Consider the following 19,793-nt stretch of genomic DNA (forward strand, 5'->3'; position numbering starts at 1 on the left):
AGAAGGTGAAGGCTCTTAGGAGCGATAATGGTGGTGAATACATCTCGGATGAGTTCAAGGATTTCTGCAAGGTAGAAGGGATTCAAAGAGAGCTCATAGCTCCCCATAACCCATAGTAGAACGAGGTAGCTGAGCGGAAGAACAGAACGATCGTGGGTGCTTCACGGGCGATGTTGCATGATCAGGGCCTATCCCTTCACTTGTGGGTGGAAGCATGCAATACAGTAGTTTATGTGTAGAACCGTTGTCCTCATAGGATACTTGGCATGAGTACACCCGAGGAGGCTTATTCTGGTAAGAAGCCTGATCGTTCTCATTTGAGGATTTTTGGTGCTAATGTTTACATGCATGTGATCAAGGATGCCAGGAAGAAGTTGGAGCTGACCGTAGAGGTTGGGATATTTGTGGGATACACTGATACGCCCCACAACTACCGTGTGTATTTGCCAGACAGTGGTAAAACTGTTGTGCGACGGGATATGAAATTTCAAGAGGATAAAGCCATGAAGTGTTCACTTGAGAGGGAGCTACACTTGCATGTAGATGAGGAGCTATTAGTTCCTAAGGATGAGCTTCAGGATGTGGATCAGCCACAGGACGAGGTTCATGGAGTGGAAAAGACCACTCATGCAAAGCCAACCATCAAAGGGCAAAAGCGCTTGACAGAAGCTGAGCGACTGGCTCAAGATGCAGAGAAAGTTGTAGGACCACCTACAGCCCAACAGTTGCAGAGACAGTCACCTGATCAGTACATTGGATACATGGCTCTTATGAGAAAGTGTGTTGTGACTAAGCCATCCTCTTTCGAGGAAGGTGTGGAGGATCCCACATGGGTAGACGCCATGGTGGAAGAGTATGATTCTATTGTTAGAAATAGTGCATGGGAGATTGTTCCTAGACCGGAAGGGAAATCAATGGTGGGTTCGAGATGGATCTACAAAGTTAAGCGGGCAGCTGACAGGAGTGTGGAGAAGTACAAGGCAAGATTTGTTGCCCAAGGCTTTTCATAGATAGAGGGGATCGATTATGAGGAGACCTTTGCACCTATCGCAAGGTATTCTTCCATATGGATGATTTTTGCTCTCTCAGTGCAGATGGGATGGCACATTCATCAGATGGATGTGAAGACTGCGTTCCTCAATGGAGTCATTGAGGAGGAGGTGTACATTGAGTAGCTCGAAGGCTTTGAGGTCTTCAACAGCGAGTCGCATGTGTACAAGCTCAAGAGAGCGTTGTATGGGTTGAAACAAGCACCACGTGCTTGGTACACACGAATAGACACCTATTTCACAGGACTTGGATTCTCCAAGAGCGAGGCGGATCCTAACCTATACTAGATTGTGATGGAGGGTAAGTTGCTTATCATTGTACTGTATGTTGATGATTTGATTCTAATGGGTGATGAGCTGTTGATACTGTCATGCAAGAAGGATCTTGCTACAGAGTTTGAGATGAAGGACTTGGGCCTCCTTCATTATTTTCTAGGATTGCAAATATGGCAGAGCAGTGGTGGACTATTTGTTTCTCAGGGAAAGTATGCTCGGGAGATACTGGAGAATGTCAACATGCATGGCTGCAAGCCTGTTGATACTCCTCTTCTTGCAAGTTGGAGGAAGGAGGATGCCACTTCGGGAGAAGAAGTGGATGCCACTGTTTATCGACAGTTGGTGGGGTCGCTGATGTATTTGGTCAATACACGAACGGATATATGCTATGCATTTAACTAGCTTTCACAAGCTATGATTAAGCCTACCAAGCTCTTCTGGAAGGCGAGCAAGCATGTATTGCGCTACTTGAGAGGCACATCGGGATATGGATCTTGGTACAGACAGGAGGATGCAAATTGGGCAGGCAGCCCAACGGACAGAAAGAGCACATCAGGAGGGGTCTTCAGTATTGGATCGACAACAGTTTCTTGGTACAACAGGAAGCAGAGATCTGTGTGGATGAGGATGATCCTAGTTAGGTTGTTCGGGTCAAAGCACATCAGGTACCATCGTATCAGAGATTGTGTGCAGCGGAGGATCATGTTACTTTCATACATTCCAACGGAGGATCAAGATGTTGATATTCTGACGAAGGTTCTCACCAGGAGCAAATTCAAATACCACCGAGGTAGGATAGGGGTTGCTGATAATCCATATCTTGTCGAGAGGGAGTGTTGAGATTGCAACAAGATGATGGAGCTTAGTGAAAAGAGTAGCCTTCACTAAGTGGGCCCGCAGGCTATTTTTGGCGCAAGTCTATTTTTAGACTATGTCTATTTTTAGACATATGGATCATGTCTATGGATTGCAGGTTGTTGTTTATGGATGATTGGTCAAGTTGGGAAAAATAGATGGACTTCTATTTTTAGATCACAACGGAGTGACTGCTCAGTCTAAATATAGAACAGTCAAATATTATTAGCCCTTAATAATATTTAGACTAGAAACTTTTGTAGGTTTTAACCCTGTACAGAAATTACCTGCATATGAATTCTTAAACAAAGAAAATAAACAGTGCAAGAGCATAACCCATAAAACACATATGCACAGAGATTTTTCCCTGGATCCCAAAACCGGGACTACCAGCTTGATTTTTCATTATTTTCCTTTCAATATTACAATACATATTTATACATGCCGAAGCATCCAATACCATGGACCGAAAACCATCGCGTCCAAAAAACATGTGCGAAAATCATGCACAAAACCATAGGTGGGTCCACCCAACCTAAAATATGGTCCAAAACCAAAATTTTCCGGGGCGCTGCCCCGGACCCCATAAAGTGGGGTTACGGGTGCCCTTCATACACCCTATTAACTACATGGAAAGAATATAACACAAACCAACAATCTCCCACTTTTTGTTTTCTTTCCACAGGGGGCCACAGGAGAGCTTAGTCATTTTTTTAGCCCTGAGATTCCCATTGCTTCTCTACACCAAGAGAACTTCTCAGAGCTCACAGATTTTGTCAATGCATCTGCAGTATTCTTCAAAGTGTCCACCTTTACCAGCAACACCTTTCTGTCTTCTATCATATCCCTCACAAAGTGATACTGAACATCAATGTGCTTTGTCTTTGAATGATAAGCAGGGTTCTTTGCCAAGAAAATTGCACTTTGGCTGTCACAGTCTATTCTTATAGCTCCCTGTACTAACCCCATACTTGAACACAATCTCTGCAACCAAACTGCTTCCTTGCTTGCATGAGTGTCTGCCATGTATTCTGTCTCTGTAGTTGATAGTGCCACTACAGATTGTTTCTTACTCATCCAACTGACTGCACCTCCAAATAGGTTAAACACATACCCACTTGTAGATCTTCTCTGATCCAGATCTCTAGCCCAGTCTACATCAACAAAGCCATGAATATCCAACACTCTGTCCAATCCTGGTCTTCCTTGGTAGCACAAACCATAATTACTAGTGCCACGCAAATACCTGAAAACCCGCTTCAGTGATGTTTAGTGCTCCTTCCCAGGTTTTGACGTAAACCTGCTCAATACTCCCATTGCATGTGCAATGTCTGCTCTAGTACAGACCATTGCATACATCAGGCTACCCACTGCACTTGCATATGGAACACGTGACATGTCCTCTTCCTCTTCTTGTGTCTTGGGACACTGGTTAGCAGATAACCTCACACCTACAGGAATAGGAACCTTCACCGGTTTACTATCCTGCATATTAAACCTCTGGAGTATTGTCTCAACATACTTCCTCTGGTTTAACCAGAGCTTCCTCTTTGACTGATCTCTTTTAATTTCCATGCCCAAAATATAGTTTGCAGCACCAAGATCTTTCATGTTGAATTTGGAGGACAATTGGGTCTTCAAATCCTGGATAATTTCTTTGTCATTTCCAACCAGCAACATATCATCCACATACAAGACCAGATAAATAATACGGTCACCAATTAATTTAAAATACACACAATGATCTGCTTTGCTTCTGGTGAAGCCAAGTCCCCGTATAAATGTATCAAATTTCTGATACCACATCCTTGGTGACTGTTTTAACCCATACAGAGACTTCTTTAACTTGCATACCAGTTCTTTCTTACCCTTCACCGCAAAGCCTTTAGGTTGCTTCATGTAGATTTCCTCTTCCAAATCCCCATGAAGAAATTTTGTCTTCACATCCATCTGTTCTACCTCAAAATCAAAAGCAACAACAACAGATAAAAGTAATCTAATAGAAGTTACCTTGGCAACAGGAGAAAAAATATCACCAAAATCAATTCCCGGCACCTGGGAATAACCTTTTGCTACCAACCGAGCTTTGTATTTCTCCACCTTTCCTTCTGCATTTGTCTTCTTCTTGAACACCCATTTGCTGCCAATGGGTTTCCTTCCAGCTGGAAACTCCACCAGATCCCAAGCCTCATTTTTGTGCAAAGATGCCATTTCATCGACCATGGCCTCTTTCCAGAGTTTCCATCCTCTGAATCCACTGCTTCCTTCACAGTTATGGGATCATTATCAGTAACAGACAAAGCAAAATTTGAACTGAAAGCAGATGGAATATACCTTTCTGGCTGCCTTCTTTCTCGAACTGATCTTCTCACAGCCGGAGTTTGTGGCTCTTCATCTTCTGATTCCTCCTCTGCTGCAGAGTCTGATTCTTCCTCCTTTGGCTCAAACTCTATCTTCTCAGGTTCCTTTGGTTGGACTTCATGTTGAATAACATCTTTTACCTCTCTGAACAACACATCTCGGCTATACACAACCTTCCGTGTGACTGGGTTCCAAAGCTTCTAACCCTTTAAACCATCCTTATATCCAATAAAGATGCACTTTTCAGATTTACTATCCAACTTGGTTAATTTCTCCTTTGGAACATGTACATATGCATCACATCCAAATACCCTTAGATGTGAAAGAGAGGGTTTCTTACCAGTCCATACTTCTTGTGGAGTCTTATCCTCCAACGCTGATGAAGGTGATCTGTTGATCAGGTAACATGCAGTATCCACCGCCTCTGCCCAGAATTCCTGTCCTAACCCGGCACCACTGAGCATGCTTCTTGCCCTTTCCATCAACGTCTTGTTCATTCTTTCTGCGACTCCATTTTGCTGAGGTGTATATGGAGTAGTCTTCTGCCGTGCTATACCACACTTCTTACAAAATTCTTCAAATTCCTTGCTGTAAAATTCTCCACCATTATCTATCCTCAGCACCTTTATCTTCTTCTCTGTCTGATTTTCCACCAGAGCCTTAAATTCTTTAAACCTGTCAAAGACTTCAGATTTCTTCTTAAGAAAATATATCCATGTATTCCTTGAGAAGTCATCTATGAATGATACATAGTACACAGACTTACCCAGTGATGGAACCTTCACAGGTCCAAACACATCACTGTGCAGAAGCTCTAATATCTGTTTCGTCCTCTTACCACCAGAGGGGAAACTCACCCGATTCTGCTTCCCATATACACAATTTTCACAGAAATCAAAATCCAGAGAGCTATTATTCATACCTTCTACCATACCTTTACCATGAAGTATTCGAAGGCCCTTCTCTCCAATATGTCCAAGCCTTTGATGCCACAACATGGTCTTCTCTCCAGAGACCACTAGATTCTCTACTCCATTTTCAGGAACCATAGAACTATTGCACCCATCAACAACAGTGCTACCTTGCAACTTTTACAGAGTTCCAATCCGAACTCCCCGCATTAATATCAGTGCTCCTCGAACCATCTTGCAGGTATCTTTCTCGAACACCGTCTTTACACCTGCATCATCCAACTTGCTTACAGAAATTAGATTTCTGGCCAATGCAGGAATATGTAGAACACCCGGAAGTGTTCTAACCCTTCCACCTTGCAACTTCAACTTTACTTTTCCTCGACCAATGATTCTAGCCTTCCTATCATCTCCTAAGAAGACATCACCACCATCGTATTTCTCATACTCGCAGAACCACTCTCTATGGGGAGTGAAGTGAAAGGATGCACCTGAGTCAATCAACCATGCCTCATGATCTACATGTGTACTTGAAGAAGCCAAGTACACATCCCCACCTTCATCTGAGGTGGTTTTCGCCTTTGCAGAAGGAGCATCATCAGATCCCTTTCCTTTATCAGGAGCTTTAGATTTACAATTCCTTCTGAAGTGCCCTTCCTTTCCGCATTTCCAGCACACCACCTTTGTAGGTTTTCCTGGAGATTTAGATCTCCCTCTAGATTTAGATCTCCCACTCGATGACTTATTTTTGTTTCTGTTCTGGGACCGTCCTCGTACAGACAAGGCATCACCATTCTAGTTGTCCATATTTTTCCGTCTCATCTCCTCCGTCAGCAAGGCTGAGACTATTTCATCAAACTGCAAAGCAGTTGCATTGCTACCTATTGCAATAACCAGACTATCCCACGAATCTGGTAGAGAACACAACAAATTGATTCACTTATCTTCATCTGAAATTTTAATATCAACAGATAATAACTGACTTACCACAGTATTAAACGCATTCAGATGCTCTGTCACCGAGTCTCCATCTTTCATCCTTAGGTTATACAGCTTTTCTGCAGGAACAGTTTATTCACCAGAGACTTAGATTGGTACAAAGTCCCTAACTTGACCCACAAATCCTTTGCCGTAGCTTCCCCTGATACATTCAGCAACACTGAATCCGAGACACACAATCGTATTGTGCTCTTTGCCTTCCGATCCAGCTTCTTCCATTCTTCATCGGTCACTCCCGATGGTTTAGTACCCGGATCTACCGCGATCCACTGATCTTTATCCACCAACAGATCCTCCATCTTGAGTTTCCACAACTCAAGATTCTGACCATTGAACTTCTCAATCTCTCTCTTTCCACTGCTCGCCATCTTCTTTCACCACCAGAATCAATCTCGCAGATCTCCCACTGAACAGGGTCTACCACAGGCCCGAGCGAAACCCCTCAGCAACAAAGGCGTCCCCTTGAAGCCAAAACAACTCTGATACCAAATGTAGGTTTTAACCATGTACAGAAATTACCTGCATATGAATTCTTAAACAAAGAAAATAAACAATGCGAGAGCATAACCCATAAAACACATATGCACAGAGATTTTTCCCTGGATCCCAAAACCAGGACTACCAGCTTGATTTTTCATTATTTTCCTTTCAATGTTACAATACATATTTATACATGCCAAAGCATCCAATACCATGGACTGAAAACCATCGCGTCGAATACCATGGACCGAAAACCATCGCATCCAAAAAACATGTGCGAAAATCATGCACAAAACCATAGGTGGGGTTACGGGTGCCCTTCAAACCCCCTATTAACTACATGGAAAGAATATAACACAACCCAACAACTTTGTCTTATTCTCTTGGAGCACTTCAGGATGAGCTACGGATGTGGTACATGCAAATCCCAGAAGGAAATGCGTGGTTACATATGGGATGACTGACCTTTACATGCAGGACTTCAGTTAGAACTCAAGTGAGTTGAGTTTAGTGGACTGGAGGTGCAGTTGATGGAGTTGTGTTCAGTTTAGCTTTGTTAAACTAGTTGTATTTAGTCTAACTGGAAAATAGAATAGAGATGAGTTGGGTGAATTAGTTATTAATTAATTCACAAGTTATTAACTCATAATGCAACTATAGAATACATCATTTAACTCAGTTGCATGTCAGTGCATGTTCAGTTCAGCAGGGACAGGTGTTAGATGATCAGATTGCTATCAGTTGTGATTATAGTTGTGCATGAGGATTTGCACAATCAAAGGGATTGAGTATGCCAATGAATTGGCCAATACCAAGTGATTGTAGCCTCTTCTCACGTCTTTCCCAGTGTGAGTGATTCTTTGGAGGTAAAATACGAGTTTGGTAAACCATTCTCACCAATTCTTGAGTAGGTATTGAGCTGTGGAGGCAGGCAAGCGGTGGAATAGATTTGGAGATCGGATCTGAGTTGTATTGTGTGTAACAGGTGGAGCTGGTACTGGATTGCTTGTGATAAGCATTGTACTTTGTAATGTTACATGTTCTCAATCATCAATATATAGATAGTGTGGGGTTTTTAGCAAGATGCTTTCCCAGGGTTACATACTATGTTAATGTGTGAATGCTCTTGATGTTTTATTGTTATTGATGCTGCTATATTGACGATCAACGTAGATGAGCTTATGTATTGTGTATGTATTCCGTAATAGTACATGATCAAGATAATCTCCATTGAATATGTGTTTATTGTTCAAAATTTCTACATATTATCTCTTCAGAGGGTGTAGCCGTAGACCCTGAGAATATTAGAACCATCATGGAATGGTCTGTACCCAAAACTATGGTAGATATTAGACCTTTCATGGGTTTGGCAAGTTGCTACCGATGATTTATAAAGGGATCCTTGAAAATTGCTTATGATATTACCTCTTTGTAGAAAAAGGGAAGGGCCTTTCAATGGACAACTAAATGTCAGCACAACTTTGAACTCTTGAAGCAGTTATTAACCACAACCCCTATACTGAAGCTAGCAGACCTTGAGAAGGAATTTATTGTATGCTTGGATGTTTGTCAAGAGGGATTCACTGGTGTGCTGATGCAGAAAGGAAAATTGATAACTTATGAATCACGTAAGTTGAAGGATAATGAACAGAAGTACTCAGCGTAAGATCTAGAGTTGATCGTTGTGGTGCATGCCCTCAAAATGTGGTGGCATTATTTATTAGGAAAAATGTTTCTCTTAATGATAGACCATAACAATTTAACAATTTTCTTTAAGCAACCCAATTTAAACGCATGACAAGCAAGGTGGACTACCTTCCTCGATGAATTTGATTTTGACATCAAACATTCGAAAGGAAAGGAAAATCGGGTAGTTGATGGCTTAACTAGGAAATTACATCACGTATATGAAATATCATTCAGCTAGACAGAAATTAATTTCTCAAATCGAATTAAAGAAGTTGTTATGAAAGACCCCAAATACGAATTCCTGTCGCAGTAAGCTAAGCAAATACATGATTCTGGAGAACAAACTAATTATGGAACAAATAAATACCAGTTGTTGACTTTTACAGGGAGGATTTATGTGCCAAATCAAAAAACTATTAGGCAATATATGTTAGATGAATTTCAGAGGAGTCCATATATGGCACATCCAGGCTATCAAAAGTTATTTTCTACAATTAAAAAGGGCTATCTAGGTTGGCTATGAGAAGAGATATCATATAATACCTAGCTAAATGCTGAGAGTGTCAGCGGGTTAAGGCCGAACATCAACATCTAGCTGGTCTGATTCGCCCACTTCCTATTCCCAAGTGGAAATGGGATACAATTACGTTGGATTTTATAACAGGTTTTCCTAGATTCGAGAAATAAAACAATACCATCATGGTGGTGGTGGAAAAGTTAAGAAAAACAACTCATTTTATTCTCATCAAATCCACATATAAAACTGTAGAAATTGTTGACATATTCATGAAATAAATTTTTAGATTGCATGGTCTTCCTAAATTAGTGATATCCGACAGAGATATTAAATTCATCTTTGCATTTTGGAAAGCCTTATTTTATGGTTTGGGAACTGAAATTTAGTTTAGCACTGCATATCACACACAAACTTATGGGAAAATTGAATGAGTAAATCAAGTCATGGAAGACATGTTAAGGATGTATGCAATGCAACAACCAACTAAGTGGGAAGAGTACCTTCACTTAGTTGAATTTGCATACAACAACTACCACGAATCTCTAAAGATGGGTCCATTTGCAGTATTGTATGGAAAAAGGTGTAGAACACCAACTAACTAGAGCAATCCTAAGGATAAGTTAATACCGTGGCCAAATACATTGATAGAAATGGAGGAGACGGTGAGAAAGGTACAACAAAATTTAAATGTTGCTCGGGATAGAAAAAAATCTTATGCTGTTAAAAAACAAATATATAGAGAATTTCATGTTGGTGATCATGTATATGTGAGAGTGAAGCCCAAAAAGAGTTCCTTAAGATGGGAGGTTGTATGAAGTTAGCTCCTCACTATTGTGGACCATTTAAAATTTTGGAAAGAATAGGTCTAGTAGCTTATCAACTTGCATTACCGAGTCACATATGAGTCCACAATGTATTTCATGTCTCATTGTTAAAAAATATGTATATGACATGAGACACATCATTAATTGGAAAGATGTGTAGGTAAAGGGGGTATTAACAACACACATACACACACACACACACACAGATATATTTCTTTCTATCCTTGACCTAGTACCACACGATTAATGACTTATACATAGCTGATGTTACAGGTCGAGCCACATGAAGAGTTTTAGAGAGAAATAATGTTATGGAGGCGAGCTATCACCCAAGTTAAAGTGGAGATGAAGAAGTTTAGTGTAGAGGAAGCTAATTGGGAATATGAATTCTTTCTGCGACAAGATTATATTAATTTTCTTCAAGACTGGGTCAACACCAAGGATGGTGTTACGCATAAATGGGGGGAGATGTAACACCCCAAGTTGCATTAGAAAAAAAATAGTTAGAATTATTGTTAATTACTTTACTTTCAATTTGGTAATTTTTTAGGTTGGTTAAGAACCTAATGAAATTTTGATACACTCTTAAAAGAAGTTTATTATTATTTTTATGATTAATTTTTTAATCTGGGAAGGAAAACTCACAGGAAGACCCACAAGATTTCCCAATTTCTAGACAGTTGGGAAGGACATTTATTCTCCTACCAATTAGAGATTTAAAGGAAAATCTCGGAGAGGAGGAGATTTCTCTTGTTCTTTTTGGCTGGAAGAAGTTTAGAGGAGGATACTTATTGGAGGTAGGACACTGCCCTAAGAGTGAATTCCTAAGCTGGTTAGGAAAAGTGGAAGGCTCTAAGTCGAATAGAAGACTGTAAGTTTTGGCTACGCTAAGTGAAGCTCTCATGCAACTTAATTTACCAAAAGGACTCTCAGTGGAACAAACTCTCTGGAAATTGGGAGAGCTAGGGGGAAGAACTAGATGTAATAGTCATTTTCATTGATAGGGAGGAGTGGTCTTCTTAAACAAGTTTTCCATAATGGATTATCAGGATGCAGAAAAGTACTGAAACTGTCGTACTATTTATTTTTATATGTCTGTGTAAGAGGAGGTTTCTGACTAAATAATTATGGATATGGAAAAGGTTTGGTAGTGTTAAGTTATGGTATGTTCTATGCTTATAACAGTTTACTTATTTTTCTTATTATATTCCACTGATTAGCAATCACATGTACATAAAGTAAAGTGCAGATAGAACATTAAACGATCGACAAAAAACAAGCCAAGACAAGAGACACAAGATGTGGCGGCTAGCCAGGGACAAACCCCACAATGTGTGGGGAAACCCTTTGATCAAATCTTCTTTTATCTTCAATAATTAAGTAGAGAGAAATAGTACAATAAATCTGATTCATATCAACAGTAGCAAACCCTAGATCAGAAGCATCAGCATTAGCGGCTTCATTATCAAACTAGGGCAGACCATATATCACAAACCGACAGTCGGATTGACTAATTCCACCACCAAAAGTTTCGGCTTCCAAAGGAGGTTCAGATGAACCTACAGTGCAGTTCAGATGAGGAGATATTCTAGGCCATGCAAGTCAATCTTTACTTCTGCAGTTGCAGCTTCAGTTTCAACAGTTTCCGGCTTCAAAATAGGGCAGTCGATATCTTGCAAACCGTTCGTCGGATTGACTTCATTCCACCACCAAAAGTTGTGGCTTTCAAAGGAGGTTCAGATGAACCTACAGCTCAGTTCCAAAGAAGAGATCTTCTAGGCCACGCAAGTCAATCTTTACTTCTGCAGTTGCAGCTTCAGTTTCAGCAGTTTCCGGCTTCAAACTAGGTGAGAGAGAGAGACCCATTTCAGCGCAGTAGAGAAGAGACTCATATCTGCGCAGTAGAGAGAGAGAGATGTGATGAGATGAGTGAGTCCAAATGAGGAAAAGTCCTCTTATATTTATACACAACGTTGGTGGGTGAATAGATGCGACTGTTGGGCTTCTGAGCCTACATGAGTTGTAGGTCGGCTTGATAATAATTCCATAATCAAAATAAATTCATATCTCCATGAATACTTATCGGAATTGGATGATCTTTATATCAATCCTACACCTCTCGAAGAGAGGAATCTAATAAAAATATTATTAGCCATGAATAAGATGACCCACATGAAGTTTTTCCCTGGTTGCCAATTTTAACACTCCCTGTCAACCATGGAGAACTTCATCTGCAATCTGTCTATTGGTCGTTACTATTCATCCATCAAATGCACTGCCTTGTACAACCTGACCCTTGCCCTGCTCTGCTCTATTTTGCTTGTTCTGCTTTGTCTTGTTCTGCCCTGCACTGATCTGTACTATTTTGTTCTGTTCTGCTCTGCTCTTGCATTGTTCTGTTCTACTCTGCTTTTGTCCGAATTATGAAGAAGAAGAAATGATCGAGGATGTATCATATTGACTCAAAGTCAGTCTCAGAGTATGTACCACTGGTCCCAGACCAGTCTCACCAACCCAAAGTCAGCGTCATAGTGAGTACAACTCCAATGGTCCTAGACTAATATCATCCTCCACTGACTCAAAGTCAGTCTCAGAGTATGTACCCCTTATCCCAGACCAGTCTCAACCGACCCAAAGTCAGCATCATAGTATGGTACAACTCCTACCACTTGTCCCAGACCAGTATCATTGATCGCAGATCAATGGAGGTCATCCTAGCGTAGGGAGTACGGTAGTTACAATGATGCGTCCATCGGTACTGTTATCACTGAAAAGTCTGTTGTCAAAAAATTTTTAGCATAGCTTAAAGACAGGGTGTTTTCGCAGCGCATAAATCTGTTAGCAGTTTCGCAGCGCCATATGTTTTAGTGATTTCGTAGCGAAAACACTGACCTTGCAATGGCTGCGCTACGAAATTGGGAAATGACAGATATTTAAGGTGGTCTGATGGCTGTGAAAGCATTTTTCAGAAAGCAACCTGATGTGCTTTGTATCTTAGGCTAGTGCAAAGACCTAAGAAATTCTTTTGATGTCTAACAAGGCAGTAAAGAGTTTGTAGTGGTTGACAGAATATTTCATTGTGATTGATTTTAGAGCTAAATTTGTAGCTCTGGTTGAATGTACATGGCTGCTATTCTCCAGCCACTTGGTGAATATCCCATTGCCTCTTTAGCAGTAGATTTGTCAGGATTGTGCACAATCGAAGAATGGAGAGATAGAGTGCAGGCACTTATGCAATATGCGGAAAAGTTGTATAAAAAGATTGTGCACTTGAAACATAATCATCTCTATTAAACACCTCTGTGGTAGCACCTTTAATTCTATCATTAGGGCGGTGTTGATGTTACACCAATGCAGAAGCGTGTCAGATATGGGAGCTTTTCTAAAAACAGCTGTTAGTTCGATATGCCAATGCAATATCTAAAGGTAATATTAGAGGATGACCGTCATTATGAAGTTGATCTTTGGGTTAGTGCGCAAGAAACTTTCTGAACCAAAGAAGGAGCAGAGTGTCAAGGCCTCTACGCCAAAGACACCAAAGACGCCAGTAACTCCTGGATCGAAGACAATTTTTGTAGGAAACATGTTCTTTTCTATTGATCCAGACACCATTATTGAATTTTTCCAAGATGCTGGAGAGGTGGCTGATGTTCGGCTGGCTACCAAGGATGATGGTTCCCCTTCAGAAAGTACAATAATAACAAACGAGTATCTTGTAAAAAAGATGGAGTTTCCTATATCAAATATTGGAGATGCAATCAAAGCACGAGATGCCCTCTATTTCTGGCAAAATATGGTCTATGTTGAAGAACTGGAGGAGAACAGATCAAACACTGAGACTATATTTGATAATATGTCTGAGGCTAATCTACAAGTACAAACAGATGAGTCAATGGTGGAAATTTTAAAATGCACCGGAGATGAAATCAGATTCAATCCTGTTGAGCAGGCCACTGCATGTTCAAGTTCGTTTGGAGACATAGAATTTGACAGTGATAATGATGGTCCAGGCTCTGGAATGTGTGATGCTTCTGAAGTAGAATCAGAGTTGCGTAATGGTAATGGAGCTGCAACTTCTGTAGAAGTTGATGCAAGTGGATTAATGAAGAGGAAGAAGGCATTGACACCTGAGTGGAAAGATTATAGACACCATATTGAATGGCGTTGCCAATGGCTTGAATTGCGGATTAGAGAACTTTTATGTCGGGCTTCCAAATACGACTACTTACTTGAAGATATTCAAGCAAGAAAGCCATGGAAGGATGAGCAGCAAGCTATGAAGGCATTTACAGCAAGATCTTCCCCTTTAATAGATAAAGTTCACAGGCACCGGATTTTGCAGCGCAGGCGAAGGAAGAAAGTTGAAAATGTGGTGGAGTTGTCTTTGGATATCTCTCATCATCCCTTGTCTTCTTTATATGAGAAGAAGAAAAGATTGGAAGCGGATGGAGTCTCAATTGATAATGATTCTAACAGCATGAAAATTACAAGTACTGTGAATAACGACAGATTAGAGGAGAATGATTTCAAGGATCATTTAACAGGGACAGAATCCAAGGATGGAGAAAAATCTGTAGAGCAGTTGTTATGGCAAATTGAAACTTTACAATCACGTATGCTGAAGATGAAAAATCAACTAAGCAGATATAAGTCTAGAAAAGCTGTGAAATACTCTGCTAGGAACATTTCAAACAATTTCTTGAAAGCTAAGGCTTCAAAAGGGGTGTTCCAAGCCCTGTTTTCTCTCCAGTTGACTCAATGAAGGTAGAAACACCAATTGAGAGAGGCTCGAAGTTGCAAATGGAGCCTAATCTCTCTTGTCAATGCAATTCCAAGTTTTATAACTTCGACTTGTTTATGTCATGAAATGTAACCTCATCTTTTGTTGAACCGGCTCAGCATGACTTCATTGAATACCCCAAGTGCCAATTGTTTGATACTGATATGATATTAGATCAGCCAGAGAGGGAAGACTCCAGTGATGAAGTAACAAAGGACAGTCAATCTGTTGCAAAGCATGCAGCATGTCTTGATGAGGCAGCAAAAGTCTTACAAATGTTTTTGATAGAAGCAGGTGAGCTGAAGGAAAATAGTGAAGTCCAGGTTGATGAGTTGTGCAAAACCTTACTGTGTCGGTCATTCACAAGAGAGAGCCTTAAGGTATTCCCTAAAAATGTTCTTCACGCTCTTGTCTAACTTGTGAGAAATGAAGAAGCACCGTTAGAGCTGGAAAGGAGGCATTCTTGTGGAAATATGTACAATGAAGCAGATAGAAAATACAAGTGTCTTTCAAATCATGAATCAGTGGGTATACTTGATCAAACAGTTACAGACACAACAGTTACTCCTCAGCATGTTAACAATAGTGATCTGGTTGATCTAAAACTTAGTGTTGATATTGGAGGAGTTGTAAAGGAGCGAAACATTGATTGTGAATTTTTGTGCCCTGTTTGTTCCATAAAGTGTGATCTATTTCCTTTTTGGAAGGGAAGATTAGAAAATACATCTGACACAGAATCCAGAGATACTCTGCAGAAACATCTCAAATCTGCAAATCATTGTCATGGATGGTACAGAGAGAAAAAGGTTAAAGGCCTTGCACTGCAAGGTTCTAAAAGCACATGAATCATTAGAACAAAGCACATGCTTTGATTTGCAGCAGTTGTTGGTTTCTATTTTAGAAGATAAGATGACACAGAAGATGTCAATGAGTATTAATGGCTTCTTAGAAAAAGAGCTACAGATTAAGGAAATTGAGTTGGTTGAGGGACTACAGTTTGTTAAAGTCAGTCAGGAGGATGAGACAGAGATAAAAAATATAAAAAGGGCATCGATTTTGTGTGCTTCAGTTCTCAATAATTATGTTAGGCCTAAGCTTGAGGTGATCTTTGATGAAGAAAAGAAGGTAACCCACTCTAGTCTTATGAAGAATACAGAGAATGTGATTCTGAAATCCAGCATAGCAAAGGTGAAACTGAAGAATGGCAACAGCAACTATTCAATTTTATGAGGAGTTTAGAGGAAGACTGTGTTTTTTAAATCACACAGCAGTTTCGTAGCGCGCTACGAAACTGCTGTAGGTGGTGATTTTAAACGCAGAGTAGCTATGTTGGTGAGATGACCGAGAAACTAGAAGAGAGACACCTGTACATCAATACAGCCTACAGCTCATCTGGAGACATGGTGTTTGGTAGCAGCGTTCCATACTTTGAGTTATTAAAGATTTGGGAACATGCCTGCTACATTTTCGGAAGAATGGAAGACAGGGACCGTGAAAATAGGGTGCTCATCTTTGCTAATTAATGAGCTATCTATACAACTAGCATCCGAGGCCAGCCTGTTCAGTGAATATTCCTCAACATATCTCAGCCACAACAGAAATTGTACAGCTGTCAAGGATCCAAGAAGAATCATGCATACGAGGAGATAGAGTTGGATTTTCAATGTAATTAGGACTCTCTGTATTTACAGCACAATACCTTGTGTATTTAATAAGTTTGTTTAGAAATAGATAAGGTTAATTAATGGCAGATCATCGAGCTCTCCCCTCATGCTTGTTGAGGAGACTCAAGATAGTTTTAGTTTTGGTTTTCCTATATATAGTGAAAACTCTGATGTAATAGGGGTTGGAGATTTTTATAAAAACAGAGTTTTCATATTGGCTTATGTAAAAGACTTTGACAGTAATAGAAAGAGTACTTTTTCTTCCCAAGATTCATCTTGTGTCTCAAATGCTCAGAGTATATGTGGTTTGGTTTTATTCATCTTGTTTTACAATTCACTAAACATGCAATCACTCTGAATTCACCTAGTGCTCAGACTTCCTGTGTATGTTTTTTGAGTTGAGGTTCTTCTTGGTAAATGTTTTGAGCATTTAGACATTATATGCCTTGGTTTCTATGATTGAGTAGCCTCTTGTTTACTGCAGAAGTGTATGACTCCATGAGCCCAATGGGAGAAGCCTAATTTTGTTGTCCCAACCAGCTTAAATTTCATCTACTGTTTAAAGAGTTAGCCATCTTTTTCTCCCTTAATGCATATCAAAAATCTGTGAGAGAGCCCTCTCTGACTAAGGAGGCTAAACCTTAGTCTAAAGCTAGGTTTGAAATAGTTACACATGATCTTGCTAAGTAGCAGCCCTTAGTACCTAATTTTGTGATAACAGGTACTACTATGGTCCCTAACTTCATTTCCCTGCTCATTGATCAGATGAGAGGTACTTCCCATGAGTCCCAGACTGCATGGGTAGGATGCCTCGACAGGAGAACTAATCAATCCTGTCCTCACAGGAGAACACATCAATCCTGCTACAATTGCCATGGAGAACACATCAATCCAGGCCTCACAGGAGAACACATCAATCCTGCTACAATTGCCATGGAGAACACATCAATCCAGGCTGCCATGGAGAACACATCAATCCAGGCCTCACAGGAGAACACATCAATCTTTCTACAATGTCGCCATGGGGTGTACATGTATACCACCAGGGGATAGTGAATAATCCTGTCGTCATATGCTGCTCCAAGAAGCACCCTGCACCCCCCTGGAGCTCTCAGAGCTCAATGCATCATACATGACCCTCATTGGAGGGTCTTTGAACAACTCCAAGTTGTTCACGTAAAGTCAGACATTTTACTTTCCCAAGGAGTTTTGTCAGAATGTCAGTGACCTGTTCATCTGTACCGCTATGATGGAGCCTTATAGCTCCCCGTTGCACCATATCTCGAATATAATGGTATCTGATATCAATATGCTTGGAGCGATCATGAAATACGGGATTCTCTGACAAACGAATCCCACTTTGGCTGTCACAAAGGATCACAGTGGTATCCAATGTGAATCCAAACAACTCACTGAAGAGCTTTCGCAACCAAACTGCCTCACAAGAAGTCATGCTAGCAGCAATATACTCTGCTTCGGCGGTGCTCAAAGCCACCAACTTTTGTTTCCTGCTCATCCAGGATATTGGAGCAGATCCCAAGGAGAAACAACACCCGGAAGTGCTCTTACGGCCCTCCACATTGCCTGCCCAGTCAGCATCTGTGTATCCAAATAGTCTCACATCTCTGGCAATGTATCTTAACCCATAAGTGATAGTGCCACGAAGATATCTCAGCAGATTCTTGGCACCAATCCAGTGTATGTGGTGGGGTTCAACCATATGCTGGCTCAACGTGTTGACTGCAAAGCATATATCTAGACGGGAGTTCACTAAGAACATTAATGCTCCGACGAGTTGCTGATACTCGGTAGCATTTCGTAAAACAGGTCCAGCAGCACTACTGCTTAACTTCTTGAAGTCAGGCTCCATCGGAGTAGTTACAGGCTTGCAGTCACCATTCCGAATCTTTCCAATATCTTCACCACATATTTTCCTTGAGATAGGAAAATTTCTCCTGGCTTTTGCCACACTTCAAGTCCTAAGAAGTAGTGCATCAGTCCTAGGTCTTTCATTTCAAATTCAGAGGCCAGCTCCCTCTTACATTTGTAAATGAGAGGGTATGCACCTGTTAGAAAGAGGTCATCCACATACAACACCAGTATGAGAGGCTTGTCATCTTCAACCTTAAAGTAAAGGTTAGGATCGGCTTCACTCCTAGTGAATCCCAGCTTCATCAAGTAGCTATCGATCCTCTCATACCATGCTCGGGGTGCTTGCTTCAGCCCATAGAGAGCTTTCTTCAACCTGCATACATGAGATTTTCGATCATAAATCTCACATCCTTCGGGTTGCTCCATGTAGACCTCTTCTTTGATCGAGCCATGCAAGAACGCAGTCTTGACATCCATCTGATGTAGGTTCCATCCTTGTGAAGCGGCAAGGGCTATGATCGAGCGGATGGTCGTATATCTGGCAACAGGTGCAAATATCTCATCATAGTCTATACCTTCCTTTTTGGAGAAACCTCGAGCAACAAAACGAGCCTTATACTTTTCCGTGCTTCCATCTGCTGCATGCTTTATCTTGTAAAGCCATTTGGAAGTAACAACAGTCTTGTCCTGGGGTCTGGGAACTACTTCCCAAACATCATTCTTTATGATAGACTCATATTCTTCGGTCATAGCATCCTTCCATACTTGATGCTTGACGGCATCTGAGAATGACGAAGGCTCATTTTGTATGATCGTGCTCATGATGGTCAAGTATCCTTGATACCTATTAGGTTTCTTACTTTCACGAAAGGTTCCTCGGGGTGCAGCATGTCCTTCAGCATCATCAAGTAACCCCTTAAGCCATGAAGGCCTCTTCCTAGAAGAGGAAGGCTCATGTGGAGGAGGATCAATCGGATCCATGGGTTCTTCTTTTCTGCCACACCATTTTGTTGAGGAGTATATGGTGTAGTAGTCTCCCTCTTGATGCCAGCCTCTTTACAAAAATCATGGAACTCATTAGATTCATATTCAGTCCCATTGTCAGTTCTTAAGATCTTGATCTTCTTTTTAGTTTGATTCTCGATTAGGGCTTTGAAGTGTCGGAACCAAGGGAACACTTCATCCTTCTTTTTCAAGAAGTATATCCAGGTCTTTCGAGAATGGTCATCTGTAAAAGTGAGATAATATGAGTATCCTCCCAAGGAGTTCACAGGCATCATACCTGATATGTCTTAGTGAACTAGTTGTAATATATCGGAGGTCTTGCTTTGACTTGAAGGGAATGGTCCCCTTTTGAGCTTTCCTTCGGCACATCCCGGACATACACCTTCTTTCTCTACATGGAATTCAGGCATCCCTGTTACCATCTGTCTTACATCGGGTAGAGCTTTGTAATGAAGGTGGGCAAACCCCCGATGCCAAAGGTTGGACTAAAGCGTTGTGTCACAAGACATGA

The 19,793-nt window shown here is 40.9% G+C and overlaps 1 protein-coding gene across 1 annotated transcript; it reads left to right on the plus strand.

The window, feature by feature from the left end:
* Nucleotides 1-13,412: 13,412 nt before the first annotated feature.
* On the plus strand, nt 13,413-14,723 carry LOC149200839 (uncharacterized). Its single transcript, XM_089401094.1, has one exon. It carries the CDS (start codon nt 13,413-13,415, stop codon nt 14,721-14,723), a length of 1,311 nt encoding a protein of 436 aa, XP_089257220.1.
* Nucleotides 14,724-19,793: the final 5,070 nt, after the last annotated feature.

This window comes from Pinus tabuliformis, chromosome 2_1, assembly GCF_031772625.1.
Source record: "Pinus tabuliformis cultivar Carrire ecotype Pingquan chromosome 2_1, CPIR1, whole genome shotgun sequence".
In the NCBI taxonomy this organism is placed as follows: Eukaryota; Viridiplantae; Streptophyta; class Pinopsida; order Pinales; family Pinaceae; genus Pinus; species Pinus tabuliformis.

What these genes read in the sequence shown, in the direction of transcription:
- LOC149200839 (XM_089401094.1), top strand. Translation starts at nt 13,413, where the DNA reads ATGAAGTTGATCTTTGGGTTAGTGCGCAAGAAACTTTCTGAACCAAAG.